At 42.5% G+C, this 20,781-nt stretch overlaps 1 protein-coding gene across 1 annotated transcript; it reads right to left on the bottom strand.

Annotated features, from left to right (window-relative positions):
• Positions 1 to 482: 482 nt before the first annotated feature.
• LOC114302198 (uncharacterized) lies at positions 483 to 7,140 on the bottom strand. Its single transcript, XM_082890364.1, has 7 exons — positions 7,015 to 7,140; positions 4,350 to 4,364; positions 3,641 to 3,765; positions 3,393 to 3,546; positions 3,140 to 3,299; positions 1,895 to 3,022; positions 483 to 1,675 (listed from the first exon to the last, which is right to left on the bottom strand). The coding sequence occupies exons 1-7, from the start codon at positions 7,138 to 7,140 to the stop codon at positions 483 to 485; spliced, it is 2,901 nt and encodes a 966-aa protein (XP_082746490.1).
• Between the last annotated feature and the right edge of the window lie 13,641 nt (positions 7,141 to 20,781).

Genomic DNA, 20,781 nt, shown 5'->3' with positions numbered 1-20,781 from the left:
ATTGTCCTCACGGATTGTCCATCTGTTTGAGGGTGGAAAGCTGTGCTAAACTTTAATTCCGTACCCAGCGCATTCTGTAGACCTTGCCACAATCTTGAAACAAATTTGGGATCTCTATCTGACACAATTGAAACCGGAACACCGTGAAGCCTTACAATTTCATTCACATAGATCACAGCAAGTTTATCGGCATTATGCTGGGTCTTCACAGGCAGGAAGTGGGCGGACTTTGTTAATCGGTCGACAATGACCCATATAGAATTCATCCCTCGGGGTGTTCGTGGTAAGCCTGCAACAAAATCCATGGTCAGGTGTTCCCATTTCCACTCCGGAATTGGAAGGGGTTGTAATAATCCTGCGGGTCTCTGATGCTCTGCTTTTACCTGCTGACATTGCAAACACTTAGAAACAAACTCTACGATTTCTTTCTTCATACTTGGCCACCACAAATGTCTCTTTAAATCCTGGTACATTTTAGTACTTCATGGATGCATTGAAACTTTTGAGGCATGTGCTTCTTCCATCAATTTCCGTTTAAGTTTTAACACATTAGGAACACATATTCGGTTTTGAAATTTAAGCATAGAATCTGTCAAAGTGAATCCTAGTTCCGGTTTTGTCTTCATTTCATCACGTATCTTCTTTAAAGCTCCATCCTCCATTTGGCGTATTTTAACCTCCTCAAGTAATGTCGGTTGAGCCATGATTGTTGCCATTGTTGCCCCTTGACCATGCACCGCCAAGTCGACCCCCATCTTATTCAGCTCATTCATCAACTCCTTTTTCCCTGTCAATAAACTTGCCAAATCCCCCATATTTCTCCGGCTAAGTGCGTCTGCCACCGTGTTGGCTTTACCGAGATGATAGTGGATCTGTAAATCATAATCTTTAATAAGCTCCAACCATCGCCGCTGACGCATATTCAACTCCTTTTGGGTAAAAATGTATTTGAGACTTTTATGGCCGGTATAAATATCACAAGTAGTTCCATATAGATAATGTCGCCAAATTTTTAAAGCAAAAACGACTGTAGCTAGCTCAAGATCATGAGTGGGGTAGCCCTTCTCATGGGATTTAAGCTGGCGAGAAGCATAAGCAATAACTCTTCCACTTTGCATAAGCACACAACCAAGTCCTTTATGTGATGCATCGTTGTAAATCACAAATCCCTCAGTACCAGATGGTAGGGCAAGGACCGGGGCTGTAGTCAACTTCATTTTTAATTCTTGGAAGGCAGATTTCCGCGGTTCCGTCCATTCAAATACAACTCCCTTTTTAGTCAACTGTGTGAGTGGTACAGTAATCTTAGAAAAATCCTGAACAAATCTCTGATAATAGCCGGCTAATCCCATGAAACTACGCACTTCAGTCACATTAGTCGGGGTCGGCCAGTTTACAATCGCCTCAATCTTGTTTGGATCAACAGAGACTCCTTCCTTAGTTATAACATGCCCCAGAAATGTCACTTCATGTAGCCAAAATTCACACTTTTTTAGCTTTGCGTACAACTTCTTTTCTCGGAGGGTGTGAAGGATTAAGCGAAGATGATTTTCATGGACCTCTGCATTCTTTGAGTAAATAAGGATGTCGTCAATAAAGACCACTACAAACTCATCCAGATAAGGTTTGAAGACACGGTTCATCAGATCCATAAATGCTGCTGGTGCGTTTGTAACTCCAAAGGGCATAACCAAAAATTCATAATGACTGTACCGGGTTCGAAAAGCTGTCTTCTCAACATCATCAGCTTTAACTTTCAATTGGTGGTATCCGGACCGTAAGTCAATCTTAGAAAAGACCTGTGATCCTTGTAATTGATCAAATAAATCGTCGATCCGTGGTAAGGGATACTTATTCTTGATTGTTACTTTATTAAGTTGCCGGTAATCTATACATAATCGGAGTGTTCCATCTTTCTTCTTCACAAACAGGACTGGTGCACCCCACGGAGAAACACTCGGGCGGATAAACCCCTTATCCAATAAATCTTGCAATTGAATCTTCAATTCTCTCATTTCAGCTGGCGCCATTCGATACGGGGTTTTAGAGATGGGTTGGACTCCCGGTAGCACTTCAATCGTGAATTCGATTTCACGGTCCACTAATTCTCCCGGCAATTCTTCCGGAAAGACGTTCGGAAATTCGCAGACAACTAGAATCGCACCAATATTCACAGTCGTTGTTGGCCCTTCCAAAACACTACATAAGTACCCTTGACACCCTTTCTGAATTAATTTACAAGCCCTAGCCGCAGAAATCACATACAGTGGAGAAGTCACTCCTTGCCCGTGAAAAGTAGATTCTGATTGTCCTGGAGGGTGGAATTTGATTTGCTTTGTCAGACAGTCGATAGTAGCACTATATTCACCCAGCCAATCCATCCCCAGAATAATATCAAAAGAAGTCATATCAAGTGGTAATAAATTAGCATATACATGGATATCTCCAATGAGGAGTTCACAAGCAGAATAGACAGAAGTACAGATCATAGAATTTCCCATAGGTGAAGACACACACAACACATAAGTCAATTCTTCTTCAGGTTTATCTAAGTTTTTCGCAAATAGTTTTGACACAAAGGAACAGGTAGAGCCAGAATCAAATAAAATGTGAGCAGAATGTCCATGAACCATAAATGTACCTGACACCACTGTTGTTGCATTCTGTACATCTCCCGGAACCAACGCAAATACCCTACCTTGCCTCGTAGTATCCTTATTGTTAGCGGGTTTAGCAGCTGACTTGGCATTAGGAACCGGTGTAGACCCTGCTGAGCTTGTGGCGGCCTTATTCCCAGTTTGTTGATTCTTTTGCGGACAGTCCTTTATCAAATGCCCCGTTTTGCCACATCGAAAACATGCCCCCAACAATCGGTGACAAATCCCTCGATGCCTCCATCCACATTTTGGACACACAGGAGCTGAATTTTGAGGAGAAGTAGTAGTGTTGGAGGTCCCTAAATTTTGCTTCTTATTTGGTGGAGTAGTTGACCCATTGAACCCTTGGTTGTTCTGCCTTTTTCCTTTTCATTCAGAAATCCGAGTCTGAGCAGCAATATTCCCTTCTGCTATAACAGCCCTTTCTAACACATCAACATAGGTAGGTAACTTCAACACATTAACTCGGTCCAGAATAGTACTCCGCAATCCTCCGTCAAATTTTCGCGCCTTCTTGTATTCTGTATCTACCATGTGAGGTGCAAACCGGGCTAGTTCTGCGAATTGAGCTTCATATTCGGCAACAGTTTTATTTCCTTGTCTCAATGTTTCGAATTCGGTCACCTTCTTGTCCTGCATACTCTAGGGAAAATATTTATCATAAAATAACTCTAAAAATCTGTCCCATGTCAGCCCCTGATACATTGTTCTTGTGAGCATCCACCACATTCGCGCCTCATCTTCAAGAGTAAAAGCAGCAAGCTGCACCTTTTGGATTTCAGTACAAGGGAAAACTTCGAACAACTTTTCTATTCCCAATACCCATGCCTCAGCTTTCATCGGTTCAATTCCGCCTTTAAATACTAGCGGTTTCATCTTTTTTAAATTCCTTTGTAAGGGTAATGATTCTATCTTCAGCATGGAACTCTTGTACTACTGGGGAAGGTATTGGTGGTGGTGGCGGTTGTTCTTGTGGTTGTTGCTGTTGCTGTTGCTGTTGCTGTTGTCGACGTAAGGTCTCTGCCACTTCCATAATCATTCTCTCTATCCTGTCCAACCGGGCATCCGTAGCACCTTCCTGCTCCTCTGTCCGTGTTCTCACGATGATCTACACAACAATCAAGTACAACATACACAAAAGAATGCAATAGACATTGGTCATCATCATTAAGATTAGCAGAAAACATTTAACGTTGCTATCAATCGTCCTTTACTACATGATGCCTATAAATTTCTAGACATCCTAAAGCTCAATGGATCCGTGTGTGAGATAGCAACTCGTGCTCTGATACCACTTGTCACAACCCTAACCCGCCCCTAAAGGTTTTGGGCGTGACCTGATCAGAAACAGACACTTAACCTGCTATAAATGATATTCGGAGCCTGAATGGAAGCGTTTAAAATAAAATAACATGTAGACACATCCATGGAGCGACTACCAAAATGCCAGGACCACGTCTCGAAATTAAACATAAAGTGAATATGCGCCCGGGATTAGGTTACATACACAATTACAAGTCCAATCCAGAGTTTGGGCGTACAAAATATTAGATACAAACAACTGTGGCCAACAAAATATGGGTACAAAATGACTAAGACTAGCAAAACTGTCCTAGCATGCAAAGGGCTTCTCCAAGTGCTTGGTTGTCCTTAAGCTGACAAAAGGTAGATAGTGATGATGTAAGGACTGACCTCCAAGCTGATTTCCTACAGAATCAAATATAATTACAGAGTGAGACAAGCTCAGTGAATAATAATACTTGAGTAGTTTAATAACCAATTTTACCACAATGCATAATACAAAAGCGAGTCTGATATGGTTTTGTTTCTAGAACGGCCTATTGGCCCAGAATTATCAGAACGGCCTGTTGGCCAAGAATTATCAGGACAGCCTTTCGGCCCAGAACAGCCTTTCGGCCCAGAACACACAAATGTGTACGTATATCTTTTCAACATTTCATTTCCATTGAGTTCTAATCAATACAAAAGAAAATGTCGTAGCTGACGGAAACCAGAAAATTCTAAACAGACATTAGCGATAAATAAATGTACATTCAATGTACTATTACTCACAGCGTTGTGATGGCGTGCTAATTCCTTTCGGAGTGTGCCCTGCACACAATCATAACTTGTAAATTAGTTCTCTTTCTTCTTAAATCATTGAGGAACTATTCCCTGTGTCATTACACTTCACATGAATTTATAACCATCTTAAAATTATCAGAAAAATATTCTAAAAATGCCAGAGAGTCAAGCACGCAAAGCTGAACAAACACATTTTTGTTTTTGAAAATAAGTCCCCCGCTCGAGCGCCACTTTGGCTGCTCGAGCGGACTGTACCAGTCACAAAACTGCTGGGAGGTCAATTTTCCCGCTCGAGCGGGCATGTCCTCCGCTCGAGCGGTCGTAGCCCAGATTTGGGACAGCTCGACTTCACTCGAAATTTAGCAACGACACCTTATTTTACATGCAATCCAAGGTTAGATTAATGCAATATTTCAACCTAACATCACCATAACATAGATTCCACCTTGAACATAACAAATTAAACTAGATTAGAAGCTTCAACAAGCCATCCCTTTCTCAAATTCCATTCTTATATTCAAGTTCTTCATGTGCAAGGAAACATAACACATGATATTAACATAATTCCATGGAATGATGATATAAAACCAAAGGTTGAAGTATAATTTCACACAACACCCAAATAAAGTGTCAAAGTAACCAATTGATGAGAAACTCTCATAAATCAAACATGCATCATACATGAATCAAACATAAACATCAATTATAGCTTTTCCAAAATTCTCATTATTTTGGGTTTACATAATTATTTCTTATTCAAACTCATAATTGAACATTCTCATGAAATAACAAGGAAATAAGATGTAGATTTCCCCCCATAACTCTATTTGATTCATTAATATAGATTACCACATAAACCCTCAACATCTACCTTAACTTGCCCAACACAAAGAGAATTCCCAACCATAATCAAGAGAGAGAGAGTAGCTAGATGAAGTAAATTTTCATACCTTGAGTTTAATCTAAGCAATCTTCACAAAATTCCCCAAATCCTTCACTTGAAGGCCTTCTCTCTAACTCTCGCGAAATTCCCTCTTCTAGGTTGCCCACAGGAGGTATTTTCAAGTCAAAGACATCTTAAGCTTGATATATATATTTATGTTTATAAGAAGACAAAATTTAATCGTTTAAGCATCCTAAATTGAAATTTCACAGAAAATCTCATTTGAGTTTAAAAATTACGCAGATTCCAAATAACAAATCAATTTTTGAAAATTAAAGCCTCTAAGGCGCCCAATTTCAGATTCAAATAGTCTATAGTGACAGATAATTTCCTTATTCAACAGATAGGAATCCATATGGCTATGTTTCATGTAATTCAATGTACTTTCACGTAGAATTTCATAATATGCATTCAAAAACATAGAATAACGGGCTGGAAAGATACCAGGGTCATGTACGAGGGTCGGGCTATTACATAAACATTGTCTTCAATATAACTACTCCGCAACCAAATTGCAAAAGAACCTGTAAGTCCAAATTTGGATGTGTAGTGTGCGAAAGGGTACTCCAAATTTAGCATAACTCAGTACCCTTCCACACGCTACACACACGAATTTGGACTTACAGGTTCTTTTGCAATTTGCTTGTGGAGTAGTTATATTGAAGACAATGTTTACTTGCTAGAATTCTTTTTGCCCCTAAACTACACTGAAGGTAGGGATTCGAGGACTGCTTTGGTTCCATTATTGACAACAATGAAGCAGCATTGTAAAAGTTTTAAGGTCGCTTTAGGAGAAAAAGTAGGAGAAGAGTAATCTATTGAAGTTCTTGATTTCTTAGAGGATGGTGAACTTTATTCTTATCAAATACCCCAAACTGCAAGATCTCTAAATAGGATAGAGAATGGAGAAGTGATGGTTTTTCTAGATTTATCCAATCAAAATTTACCAGAAGTGGATGCTGTAGACACCGGAAACAATGTTGTTAGTAGCACCGAAGAAGACAACATTGTTGTTACTTCTTTATAGCAAAATTTCATAATTAACTTGTCCTAGAGGTAAAAATCCTCTCAATGCTACTGACAACAACTCCTGCATCAGGACGTGACAATCATATGACTTGAGGCCTATCAGCTTGCACTCTTCTAATGAAACACAATTAGCAATATTGGAGCTATAACCATCAGGCAACTTTAAATCATGCAACCTAGAACAAAAGATCTGTTTCTCGACTTTTGAAAGCAATTAACGTGGCATTCCTCCAAGCTAATTGGAATTCCAGCTTTTCTTTGTAGCCTCTGGGATGAGTTAGTTATGCAATTTGGCTATACAGAAGTAACAACAATGTTGTTTTCTTCTGTGCTACTAACAACATTGTTTCCGTTGCCTACAGCATCCACTTCTAGTAATTGTTGATTGGATAAATCTAGAAACAACATCTCTTCTCCATTCTCCATCCTATTTGGAGATCTTCAGTTTGGTGTATTTGATAAGAATAAAGTTCACCATCCTCTGAAAAATCAAGAACTTCAATAGATAACTCTTCTTCTAGTTTTTCTTCAGAAGCGACCTTAAAACTTTTACAATGCTGCTTCATTGTTGTCAATAACAGAACCAAACCAGTCTTCGGATCCCTACCTTTAGTGTAATTTGGGGGAAAAAACAATTCTAGCACGTAAACATTGTCTTCAATATAACTACTCCGCAACCAAATTGCAAAAGAACCTGTAAGTCCAAATTTGCATGTGTAGTGTGCGAAAGGGCACTCCAAATTTAGCATAACTGAGTACCCTTCCACACACTACACACGCAAATTTGGACTTACAGGTTCTTTTGCAATTTGCTTGCGGAGTAGTTATATTGAAGACAATGTTTATGTGCTAGAATTCTTTTTGCCCCCAAACTACACTGAAGGTAGGGATTCGAGGACTGCTTTGTGTAGACACCCCATTTTTGACCGCCTGTAAGACTTGGACGCGACTGATGGTTTTGAAAGATGTGCAGGGCAAAGGTTCAATTTCTTCGGCAAGGAAAGAGAGTCAAATCTCAGCTTCATACCCCTTTTTGGACCAAAACAATCTTGATCAAAAGATTTTAGACCTTGAAACCCTTTCTTTCAAAAACGTTTTTGAAATAAAGTTTCTACGATGTCCCGACGCTCGCATTTTGTTAAATGTCGCGCTTTTCGGTAAACCAAGCAAGGACAAAGTGGAAATGAATGCAGGAGAGATGAACTCTTTTGAAAAATCTTTCAAAACACCTTGTTTAGGGGTTTGGAGTTGAAGAAAAGAGGAGAGGAGAGAAGAAAACAAGGAGAGGAGAAGTTTGGCATGGATCCGGGTAGGACCGAATCTGCGCGACTTCACGGAAACTAGCATAACGTTTTCCATAGGAGGAATTTTAATGTAAGGTTTGCGCCATTGGAAAGCTAACTTCCGGGGTTTCAATGTGGACACTTGAATGGCCACCATTGGACTTCCCAATCACTGGCCGGCCACCTTTCTTTCTGGCAGAACCATTTTTTGTTCTGAAAAGTAGCAGGCCGGCCAGAAAATCTAGCAGGCCGGCCACCTATTTGGTGAATGGCCTTTTTTTCCCTTTTGAGCTGGCCGGCCATGATCCTTGTCCCAAGTGCGTTCCAGCCATGTATTTTGTTTTGCACTTCACCCATGTCCGAAGGTTTAGCCTTTTGGGGGGGAAACTTGAATTTGAAATTCCCCCCCTTTTCTCCACTCCTTTGCCTATAAAACCAGCCCCTCCCCTTTAGTTTTAAGGGTTAGAAAGTTTTCTTTAAGGCTCTTGCATTGTATCTCTCTCTCTCTCTACACTCCAACCCTCAAAACCTCCCAAACCCTACACCATTTCTACACCACCACCTAGCACCATACCACCACCATCCATTCCAGCCACCTGGAGCTGTTTTCCAGAGCTAAGGAGCCACCAAACTTGGTCCAAGAGTTGTCAAAGATTTGGTCTTCAAGGGTAAGTCTTCTCCTCCCTCTTTCTTGCCTTATTTTGCTCAATATATTAGCCGTACTTTCTTGCATATTTGGGCTCCGACCCTAACTGAAAATAGCATTATTTTGAGCTCCTTTTCATGTTTATTTAAGGGCCTCTCCCTGTTTGAAGCTTCCTTTTTACACTTGCTTCTTTACCTCTCTTGTATGCCTCTTTCTTGCATAGTATTTTAGGCCTATTTGTAAACTGTTTTGAGCTTGTTTATAAACTATAAAGTGACTTATTTTGAGCCCTTCTTCAACATTGTTGAAGGGATCTTCACTATTTGAGGCTTCATTTTGTCACTTGCCTCTTTATCCCTCTTTTGGCCTTATTTTTGCATGTTTTGTTAGCCTCTTGTGCTTGTATTTTTAGGCTCTGGTCCGAACTGTAAATAGCTTTATTTTGACACTATCTTCATGTTTTATCAAGGGACTTTTGCTTTTTCAAGCTCCCTTTTTTCTCTTTCTGTTTAAACCTCTTTTTAGGCCTTATTTTGCATAGTATTTTAAGCTTGCATTTGCACTGTTTTGGGTTTGGTCACTAACTGTAAAACACCTTGTTTTGGGCCCCTCTTAAACTTTGTTGAAGGGCCCTCCTCTTTTTGAGGCCAGAAACCATCACTTGCTTCTTTGTCTCCCTTTTGGCCCATTTCTTGCACAATAGTTTAGTCATACTTGTGTTTGTTTTCGTGGCTTATTGTGAACTTTAAAGTGCTTCATTTTGAGTCCCTCTTCAACTTTGTTGAAGGGCTCTTCACCATTTAGGGCCAGAAGATGCTACTTGCTTCATTATCTCTCTTTTGGGGCCATTTTTGCATGTTAACTTAGCCCTATTTGTGTTCACTTTTTGGCCTTGCTTAAAACTGTAAATATGCTTGTTTTGGGACTATATTGATTCTGTATTCACACTTCGTGTTCAAATAAAGCATGCTTTGCATAGCCATAGGTCATTCCATGTACCTAATTTCATGTTTCGGGTCTCATTCCATGTATCGGGTGCCATGTTTCCATGTTCTGGGGATGTTTTGCATCATATTTTGCTACTAAAATTTGCATGCTAGTATTCCATATTCCATGCCTTGCCATGTCTTGTTAGAGTGGCATTTGGTGCCTTAGGGTCGATCCTCGGTTCGCGTGCACGTGGGCACGCATTTTGAGTTGTCTCATTTTCATCGTATGGCTACTAATGTGAGTGTGGCTGAGTTCCACTCGTGTTAGTATAAGTCCATTATGCATTGCGTATGCCATTTCAATTCATAGCATTGCGTATGCTAGGTTGTATGTTAGAGCATTGCGTATGCCTTGTTACATCGTGCATTGTGTATGCCATCTCATAGCATTGTGCATGCTAGGTTGTATATTAGTTGCATTCATGCATGTCATGCATATTGCATTGTGCTTGGGATAGGAGTTAGCCCGAGCACGGGAAACGAGGGACGTTTCGTACTTCGAGTGACGAAACGTGTCTCAATTCCCAGTCACCGACACTCCGGATTATCCATGATGGAGTTTAGGTCTTGTTGTGTTTATATGTGCATTCATTTCATATTGAGTCGTACAATTCGACTCATCGGCCATCAGGCATCGATATGCGTGATTGGTGGCACGAGGATCAAGGACTACACTCCCCGAAGGGCAGTCATGCATACATATGTGCAAATACTTTGCCATGCCCCTTTCTTGCTCTCTGTTATAGCAAATCAAGAGTCAGCAGCCTTCCGGAGCTTGGCACGCATCCCAAGAACAATTGTAAACAGAGGCTAATTGGGGCATCGCAATGGATTTTCGCGCAAGGCAACCCGAACCTGCATCATTCATCATCCGGATCAGAGTTGAGGCAGTCCCTGGCTTGCATGCCAATTTATTACTTTCCTAGTTAAATTTGTGAATTAATTAGGGTTTTATACTTATTCGAACTGTAATTATTTGGGACTGGATATTATTTATTCGGACCCTCCGCGCGAGGGCAATATTATAATAAGTGTGCGTGTGTGTGATGTATGTCTTCCAACCCCACGTCTTTCTCCCTTTTATTTACCCGCTTATGATGGTTAGATTAGGGCATGTTTCAATTAGCATACAGTATGATAGCATGTTTGCATTCATTCATCTGTTTTGCATGCACCGGGCTCGGCGCATCATACTAACTGCATTGTATTTTCAATTTCAAGTTGAACACATGTTAGCTGTAGCATTTCATATGCCATGTTTAGAATAGCCGAGCCTGCTATAGTTGCATTTTTGCATGTGTTGCATTAGGCATTTTCGTATAATTAGGATCATGCATGAATTTCTAATTAGCTTTTGTTTTGGCTTGGAGTACTCGGTAAGTTTTATGTTTTAGCATCCTTGCATGCGTGTGGCAAATCCACGTCTTAGCCTACTTGCGGGTAGCACAATCAAACCACTTTAAAAAATAAACATGAAATGTTTTGTTCCAATTCAGGTGACCCAGTCTATACTTGTATGTTGTGCGCATCACATAGTAAATCTAGGCTAATAACCGGAATAAGAACGCATAATGTTTTCAAAAATAGATATCATGGTTATTAGAGGCCGATCTTTGATCGGGCGAGCGGGGGTGCTCACGAAGTGACCTTCCCCAATCGTACCCAAGTTCCCGAGCCGAGGCAACTTTGGTGATGACGGACACGTGGCCTTAGGCAAACGAGTCAGGGTTTCCTAAATTTTCCCAAAATAAAACATTTAGGTGGCGACTCTGTATCTGGCAAAGCAGTCCATGTTTGGCACTTCTTTCAAAATCTGTTTTCTCAAAACGATTTGCCAGATTTGGACTCTTTGGTTCAGATTTAGAACCGTGACAATTTTAGAGTCCTGAACTGTAGTGAGCCTAATATCGAACAGAACGGGGAGCTCATCCCTCCCAGGGGCGTTCGGGGACGTCTACAATTTCTGGCGACTCTGCTGGGGATTTAGGGAACTTGACTTGAACTCATGATATGTTGTTTTGATTACACTTATGTGTTTCTTTGCATTGCATTTGCATTGGTGCGCCTAGGACACCGTGTTTGCCATCTGCTATTCCTGAACGGTTTGCCAGAGGCTTGTCTTGTCAAGGCATGACCATAAGGCTGACCGGTTGTGGGCTCTGCCAGTATGGGACCCTTTTTGACCATTCGACCTAGTGCATATTCGAATCCATAGTGACCATTCCAAACTTGATAGGTTGCTTACCCGTTTATAGGTTGTTTGAAACCGCTGCGTGCGTAGTGAAACCCTAGCTCCTGACAAAATAGGACAGGGAAAACCCTACCCCAACATAGGGGTGTTTTGGCTCTCACTTATCTGTTATGTGCTTTTAGAGTGCGTCTCTACAGGAATGCATGTATCAGTTTACAAGTTTGGGCATCAGGCCTGCGGGCACCAGTTCAGTATTTTGGGATTCGGTTTACCTGAGGGTATCAGATTTGAGGCTGAATTTTGGAGGCAGAATTCAGTAGAGGGCACAGTCATCCTACTATGCTCGTATCTGTTTTGGTGATGTTAGGCTGAGATACTGCATGTTTTCTCTTTTGCTAGGGTAGTCTGGGAACCATAGCTTCAGAAGGCTCTGGTATCCCTCGAGGTTCATCGAACTTGTGCTGGTAGACTTTGTCAGGTCAGAGATTCAGTTCAAGGGCAATCAGTGTTCCTTTGCCAGAGGCAGGGTAAAAGGGGCCAGTCAGGCACAAATCACCAGTTCAGCAGTTACCAGATCAGTGGCCCTTATCCACCCCACTAGTGAACAGTCAGGCTGAGGTCTCAGTTTCTACTGCAGGGATAGATACCAGTAAGTTAGATGGATCAGTAGAACACATCAGGGATGGAGGCAATGAGGCGCCAAATGCAAGAAAGTATGAAACTCATGCAGCAAGATGCTGTCCGCCAAGCTGAATTCGCCAAACAGCAGGCTGCGATCATGGCCCAGCAGGCTGAGCTAATCACCAGGCTGCAACAGCAAAATGGAGCATCTGCTTCGCACCAAGCCCCTCCCCCACCAAGAGTTCCAACACCCGAGGAGGCACCAAATGTCCAGGGAGATACGGACATTCCGACAAGACCGACTCCGCCCCCAATCTTACCCCAGCTGTCTAAAGCACCGATCAACCTACCGGATTCACCCTTTGAGTTCGAGTTAGACCCTACAGCGCTGAAGGTGAGCAAGCTAGAAAAGATGTTCAAGAAATCTCAGGGAGTAAAATCCATTCCGGACATTGAGGATAGGTATACCGACGCAGCTGTGACGCTGCCGGACAGATTTAAGATGCCACACATCGACCGATTAGATGGATCTAGCTATCTGATAGTGCACCTCCGGTTGTTTTCGAACATACTAAGGCCGATGGGTCTCACCAGGCTGCAGAAACATTTTTTATTCGGCCGGACCCTGTCGGGTGTGGTCGCTATCTGGTATACAAAATTAGAAGATAATGTCAAACGAAACTGGGATGAGATGGCCGAGGCCTTCGTTGCGTAGTACTCCTATAACACGCAAATCGAGGTCATAACCCATGATCTTGAGACAACAAGGCAAGAGCCTAAGGAGAGTTTTTCTGATTCCGTAGCTCGCTGGAGGGCCAAGGCCTCGATGATGACCCTTAGGCCCACTGACAAAGATCAAATTCGGATGATTGTGCGCAATCTCCAGCCCAAGCTTATACAGAAAATGATCGTTCTCCCCTTCCCCACCTTTTCAGACTTACATGAGATGGGAGTACAAATCGAGGACGCTATGAAGCAGGGCCTTCTTGACCAGGAGAAGGAGCAGCCTAGGCGGGCATTTTCCCGCAATTCGAATGCGACCACCAGTGGTGATGCGGCCGCAAGATCTTCTGAACTGGGCATGGTCACCACCACCACATCAAAAACAGCTACCCCATTCACCGGTGCGTCCGGAAGTAGCTCACAAAAAACCAAATACCCACCTCGAGTCAAGAGGGTTTTCACTCCACTTCATATGCCTTTGTCAAAGGCTCTAGAGGTCTTACTCCGGAAAGGACATCTGAAACCGTTGGAACAACGGCCCCTACACGATCCTATCCCTGCAAAACATGATCAGACTAAATACTGCGCCTACCATCAACAAACCGGTCATGACACCGACAGTTGCTTTTGTCTGCGCCATGATGTACAAGATCTGTTTGACAACGGGGTCATTACCGCACCAGGTCCTGCAAAGTCTATCGGCACTTGATTAGTGAACTTGTGGGGGATAATTTGATGTGATCCAGGGATGAACCACCTGCGGGCGGCACTCAGTTTACTCCAGATGTGGCGTGTGGCACGCACTGTTTTGAGCATTTGTGAATACTAGTTTTTGTAGCTTCTGACTTGGGTGTTGAGTCAGTTATGTGGTTTTGTTTTGAGTCTATCTCTTTGTTTTGAGTCGGTCTTTTTGATTAAGGGTCTGTCTTGTTGTATCGAGTCAGTCCTGTTTTGTTAGAGTCGGGTGATTCCGGGGGTGTTACTTCGGATATCACTATTTTGTTTTGTGTTTGTCCTTTTGTTTTCTTTTGAGTCTGTTTCTGCTGGGGAGCCAGTTGTGCCAATACATTTGAATGAAAAAGCAGTGATTTTCACACTTTTGTGTTTGCTTCTGTCTTGCGCCAGTTGTGCCAGAAATTTTGAATGAAACGGTAGTGCTTTTCACCTGCTCTTTTGTGCCTTGAACTCATTGCATTGACCTAAGTTTTTTAAAACCTTTTGAACACTACGGTGAAAACAAAGGGGAAGGAATTCCTCGGGATTTATAAAACTTTGATCAAATTGAGAGAAAGAGAGGCGTGCTAAGCCCTTAATGATTGAAATCATGCCCGTCAACGTGAGTACTGAGAAGGACCCTGGCTTGATCCAGACTGGTTCCACACTATCTTCAGCGCGAGCGATTTGTCGCTTCTTTAAAAACTTTCAAAAACAAAATGTCTTGCGCGATCTTGCGAAGACCTGTGTGGAATCGCTCTTGAGATTGTGCAGCTTAGGATCGCTCTCAGCCTCAAGACTTAAGCCCTTGCTTTAAAACCTTGAACCACAATTCGAAGTGTTCAATGATCGACCATCAAGGGAGGCCTGTGTGGCCAGATTGGAAGCAGCCCTCGAGCAAGAGGCACCAAAGTCAGATCAAGAAGATCAGATCTCATCAGAAGAAGCTTGTAAAGCTAGAACAGAAGCACCCCTCGAACTGGGGGCAAAAATGTCCGATATGCTCGAAGAGCCGAAGATGGGTCCTTCAGTAAATCAATGCAACAGCCACTCTCCTGGATACGGATGGCTTCAAAACCCTAAAACCATTTGGCATGGACTTGTTACACTTTTACCCTTTGAGAGGCTCGCTGGGCCGAAAACCCGGAAGGGCGACCCAGGCAAAAGTTAGAGCAAGAGAAAAGAAAAAAAAAAGCAAAAAAAAAATGCAAAAGAAAAGAAAAAAAAGAAAGAAAAAAAATAATACAAAAAAAAAAGAAGAGAAAAAGAAATGAAAAAAATTGAAAAGAAAAGAAGAACAAAGCTCGCAAGGTCGAAAACTCGCAACGGGCGCCTTGGCAAAAGTTAGAGCCTAAAAAGGAGAGGATAATACCCGAGTGTACCTTACCCCGAACTACATGAGGCCTGATTCCCATCTTTGGGATACGTAGGCAACTTCATTCTGAAGTCCAGCCGTAAAATACTTCAAATTCAACTGTGTCCATGTGATGGTTCTAGTCATCTTTGTCTTTTCTGTATCCGGGAGTTCGGCTGCAATCATCGCTCTGAGGACTGATTACAATACACTACGGTGCCATTCAGACAAGGGGCAACTTTTCGTTGCCATTCAATGCACCGCGGTGTCATTCAAACAAGGGGCAACTTTCCGTTGCCATTCAATGTGTTGCGGTGCCATTCGAACAAGGGGCAACTTTCCGTTGCCATTCAATACACTGCGGTGCTATTCAAACAAGGGGCAACTTTCCGTTGGCATGCAGTGTCCTTCAGACAAGGGGCAATTTTCCATTGCCTCTGATCTAAGGTCGTGCATCTCAAGAGTAGGTTCTGTGCTCGTTGAGCAGTGGCCGTTTGCAAAAACAGTTCTTCAGAATTTTTACTAAGGTTGACTGAGTTTCTCTCGAAAACTGTTCCATTTTTCCAAAATTGGACCTTTTTCTTGGACCCAAAAAAGGAAAATTTTCAGGCTCATAACCTAACTTGCATGATTTCAAATCAGAAAATCGAACAAGCATATTAATCTAACTCTCATGTCGGTTAAAATTGTTTTAGTCGAAAACCAAAACAAAAAAATTGGTCAAAATGATGAACTAGGGGCACAGTTGAGTCAAGCTTCCTGTCTTTTTCCCGTTGCCAATGCCTTTTCCAGAAAGGGCTCCATGCTTGCCAAGAAGGGCACTCTCCCTGCCAGAAAGGGCACCACTGAAGCTGGCCACAAAAGGGCAGAAAGCTCTCACATCCTCCAAGCAACGAGGTATCAAGCCAAGTGCGAAGTACGAACTGGAATGGATCAAGATATCCCACTCCCTCATCTGGACAGGTCTAACCACGTCCAAACTCCTCGACAGAGCATCATCAACCGATGTTAGCTGCAGATTTGCTACACATCCTGTTGTAGCACAATCCCTCTGAGGGAGGAACTCACTAGCTGCGCGCAGAAAAAGAAGAATCTAGCTAAGTGCTAGGGGCAAGAGCCCACAACTTTTTGTTTATCCATCAACCACCCTGGGAAGGGATAAAAATGAGAGAATAAAGAATAGAGTGATGTACAATGAGAGAAAAATGAGAAAAGGGTTTTGTGAGAAAAATCGAGCTTGAAGGCCGAGTGATGTGAGAATCACAAATGAGAAAGGGTGGGAAACAATACCCAGAGAAACAGGCTCCCTGTGTACATTTGTATGTCGTGTCTTTTGTTTTGTTTGTCTCAAATCTTGTTTTGAGTCGTTCCGAGCGTGTCTCGTTGTGTCTGGGTCATTTTACCTTTGTTTTCTTTTTTTGAGTCATTTTGGCTATGGTCAGTTGTGGGCTCAATACCCGGTCGAGAACTCATTCTCAATTTCAAAAATGAATCGTTTTGTGCTTAGAGTGCCGTGCCATTCTCCACATCTGTGCAAAACAAGATTGTTCTTTCATAAAAACCGCAGGGTTCAACCCAGGTCATGTGGGAACAATAAAACCAGGACCTATCTGAAGCTATATGGGTTCCAGACTGCAAAGCAAAAGAAAAGAGGAAATGTCAAGCATCTGAGTCTGTTTCAACTTCAGTAAGTTCCGAGACTACATTCCGTGTGTACCTCTTTAGGTTTTGCCATTGCTCTGAAGTACGAGTGTGCCTCTACCTCAAGCTCAAGATCAAGTCTGCTTCAAGCCAGAATAGGCAATCAGAAGTGCTCTCCCTGAGTACCATTCCCTGCCAGAGGCATCTTGGCTGTGTTCGCAATGAGTTCCTAGGAGACCAACTACGAAGGTGGAAACTAGAGTTCGAATGGCTGATGCCTAGAACGTAAAGGTTCGGGATTTCCGGGACTAAAGTCTGGTTTAAATACCCAGAGGCGTGTCCTCGGCTTGAAATCTGTATGGAAGCCCCATAGGTTGAGATAGCGTGTATGCACCTCAATTCTGGATACTGAACCAACCTAGTCCGTCACCCCGTTGGAGAATAGGGAAAGTTGTGAATATGATCAGGAAGAAAGGCAACATCCAAAGTGTTCTACGTGAAGAATCCTTGTCAATATTGCAGAGCCTTTGTACTATGAGTTGAAGGTAAGTGTTCGAAGAGCACGAGGGGAGATCCCCATCAGAGTAGAGCGATTCATCGCCACTCACCTCATGAGGTGCTTTCTAAAGCGCCGCTTTGTCCATTTATTGCTTTCCTTAGGCATCATGCATTATAATGCATTGTACCTATCAAGTTTCTTCCTCAATCACGCACGATATTGTATGTACGGCTTATTCAAAGAAGTTCCATTTTAAGATCATTTATTTAGTGTATCAATCACACTTATTTATTTAGTGTATCAATCACACTTTTCACTTTTAGTGTATCAATCACACCCTGTTCACATAGTGCATCTATCACACTTTGTGTTCGCTTTTAGTGTATCAATCACACTCTGTTCACATAGTGCATCTATCACACTTTGTGTTCGCTTTTAGTGTATCAATCACACTCTGTTCACGTAGTGCATCTATCACACTTTGTGTTCGCTTTTAGTGTATCAATCACACTCTGTTCACATAGTGCATCTATCACCCTTTGTGTTCGCTTTTACTGTATCAATCACACTCTGTTCACATAGTGCATCCATCACACTTTGTGTTCACATTTAGTATATCAATCATACTCTGTTCACGTAGTGCATCTATCACACTTTGTGTTCACATTCAGTATATCAATTATACTCTGTTCACCAAGTGCATCTGTAACAAGCCCGCGGGGGACCTCGCTACAGCTCGGACTCGATTCGTGTCGCGGTTCTTAATCTGAACCAAAGAGTCCAAATCCGGCAAATCATTTTGAGAAAAAAAAACAGATTTTGAAAGAAGTGCCAAACATGGACTGCTTTGCCAGATACAGAGTCGCCACCTAAATATTTTATTTTTGGGAAATTTAGGAAACCCTGACTCGTTGCCTAAGGCCACGTGTCCGTCATCACCAAAGTTGCCTCGGCTCGGGAACTTGGGTACGATTGGGGAAGGTCACTTCGTGAGCACCCCCGCTCGCCCGATCAAAGATCGGCCTCTACTAACCATGATATCAATTTTTGAAAACATTGTGTGTTCTTATTCCGATTATTAGCCTAGGTTACTATGTGATGCGCACAGCATACAAGTATAGGCTGAGTCGCCCGAATTGGAATAAAACATTTCATGCTTGTTTATTTGAAAGATGGTTTGCTACTCGCAAGTAGGCTTAAAATGCAGATTTTGCCACCCGTGGGTGGGCTTAGAAAAGATGGTTTTGCCACTATTTAGTGGGCTTAAAACTCACACTCAATGATTTGTTCCAATCCGAATAACCCAACCTTCACCCACAGGCATTCAGGCAGTTATATCACATAAGCAAATAGCCTCATGGTAAGCATGCTATTCAACTTTGAAATTGAAAATACAATGCAGTTAGTATGATGCGTCGAGCCCGGTGCATGCAAAACAGATGAATGAATGCAAACATGCTATCATACTGTATGCTAATTGAAACATGCCCTAATCTAACCATCATAAGCGGATAAATAAAAGGGAGAAAGACGTGGGGTTGGAAGACATACAACACACACACGCACACTTATTACAATTGTGCCCTCGCGCAGAGGCTCCGAATAAATAATACAGTCCCGAATAAAAGAATATTACAGTCCAAATAATACAGTCCAAATAATATACAAATTCCTAATTAATTTACAAATTAACTAAGAAAACTGTAAAACTGGCATGCAAGCCAGGGACTACCTCCCTTCTGATGAATGATATATGTTTAGACTGCCTTGCGCGGAAATCCACTGGGATGCCCCAATTAGCCTCTGTTTAGCAGTTATTCTTGGAAAGCGTGCCGAGCTCCGAAAAGTTGTTGATTCTTTATTTTGCTGCAACAGACAGCAGGAAAGGGGCATAGCAATGTATTTTTACAAATATATGCATGCCTCGATCCTCGTGCCACCAATCACGCATACCGAGGCATGATGGCCGAAGAGCCGAAATGCACAATTCAATATAGGATGAATGCACATGAAAACATAACAAGACCTAACTCCATCATGGATGATCCGGAGTGTTGGTGACTGGGGAATTGAGACACGTTCCGTCACTCGGAGTACGAAACGCACCTCGTTTCCCGTGCCCGGGCTAACTCCTATTCCGAACACAATGCAATATGCATGACATGTGTGAATGCAACTAAGATACAGCCTAGCATGCACAATGTTATGAAAATGAGATGCCTCGAAATACGTGCACACGAGCACGTAAACTGAGGAAATGCATGAATGCGATCTAAGATACAACTTAGTGTGCACTATGCTGTGAAAATGAGATGTCTCGAAATGCGTGCACACGAGCACGCAAACCGAGGCAATGGCATACGCAATGCAATACGGCTAAAATGGCATATAGAATGCAACATGGACTTATACTAACATGAGAGAGCCTCAGCCACACTTACATAAGAGGCTGGTGGACAAAAATAAAGTGCGTCGAAATACGTGCACGCGGGCATGCAAACCGAGGCAATGGCATACGCAATGCAATATGGCTAAAATGGCATATAGACTGCAACATGGACTTATACTAACATGAGAGAGCCTCAGCCACACTCACATAAGAGGCCGGTGGATGAAAATGAAGTGCCTCGAAATGCGTGCACGCGGGCATGCAAACCGAGGCAATGGCATACGCAATGCAATATGGCTAAAATGGCATATAGAATGCAACATGAACTTATACTAACATAAGAGAGCCTCAGCCACACTCACATAAGAGGCCGGTGGATGAAAATGAAGTGCCTCGAAATGCATGCACGCGGGCACGCAAACCGAGGCAATGGCATACGCAATGTAATATGGCTAAAATGGCATATAGACATGCTAATGGAATTATACTAACATGAGAGAGCCTCAGCCACACTCACATAAGAGGCCGGTGGATGAAAATGAAGTGCCTCGAAATGCATGTACGCGGGCACGCAAACCGAGGCAATGGCATACGCAATGCAATATGGCTAAAATGGCATATAGACATGCTAATGGAATTATACTAACATGAGAGAGCCTCAGCCACACTCACATAAGAGGCCGGTGGATGAAAATGAAGTGCCTCGAAATGCGTGCACGCGGGCACGCAAACCGAGGCAATGGCATACGCAATGCAATATGGCTAAAATGGCATATAGACATGCTAATGGAATTTCAGCACTGAAATGTGGGGGAAAACAGCCCCGAAATGAGGCGAAAGTATACCCGATGCATGGAATAGTCCCGAAACATGAATTTTGGCACCCGAAATGGCCTATAGCTATACCAAACATGCACAATATGGACATGAAATGAATAGACAGAAGCAAGGCAGCCCCAAAATAAGCACTTTTTCAGTTCAAAGCATGGCCAAACAGCAAACAGAAACAGGGCAAAA

This window comes from Camellia sinensis, chromosome 10 (assembly GCF_055761805.1).
Source record: "Camellia sinensis isolate YWXY chromosome 10, ASM5576180v1, whole genome shotgun sequence".
NCBI lineage: Eukaryota > Viridiplantae > Streptophyta > Magnoliopsida > Ericales > Theaceae > Camellia > Camellia sinensis.
This window is presented reverse-complemented; position numbering and strand designations above follow the sequence as displayed.

Coding starts and splice junctions, on each gene's coding strand:
- LOC114302198 (XM_082890364.1), bottom strand. CDS start 7,140: ATGGAGAATGGAGAAGAGATGTTGTTTCTAGATTTATCCAATCAACAA. Junction 3,300..3,392: donor CTTTTACTCTTGAAGATGAG/GCGCGAATGTGG, acceptor TATTTTCCCTAG/AGTATGCAGGACAAGAAGGT. Junction 1,676..1,894: donor AGATGGAACACTCCGATTAT/GTATAGATTACC, acceptor TGCCCTTTGGAG/TTACAAACGCACCAGCAGCA.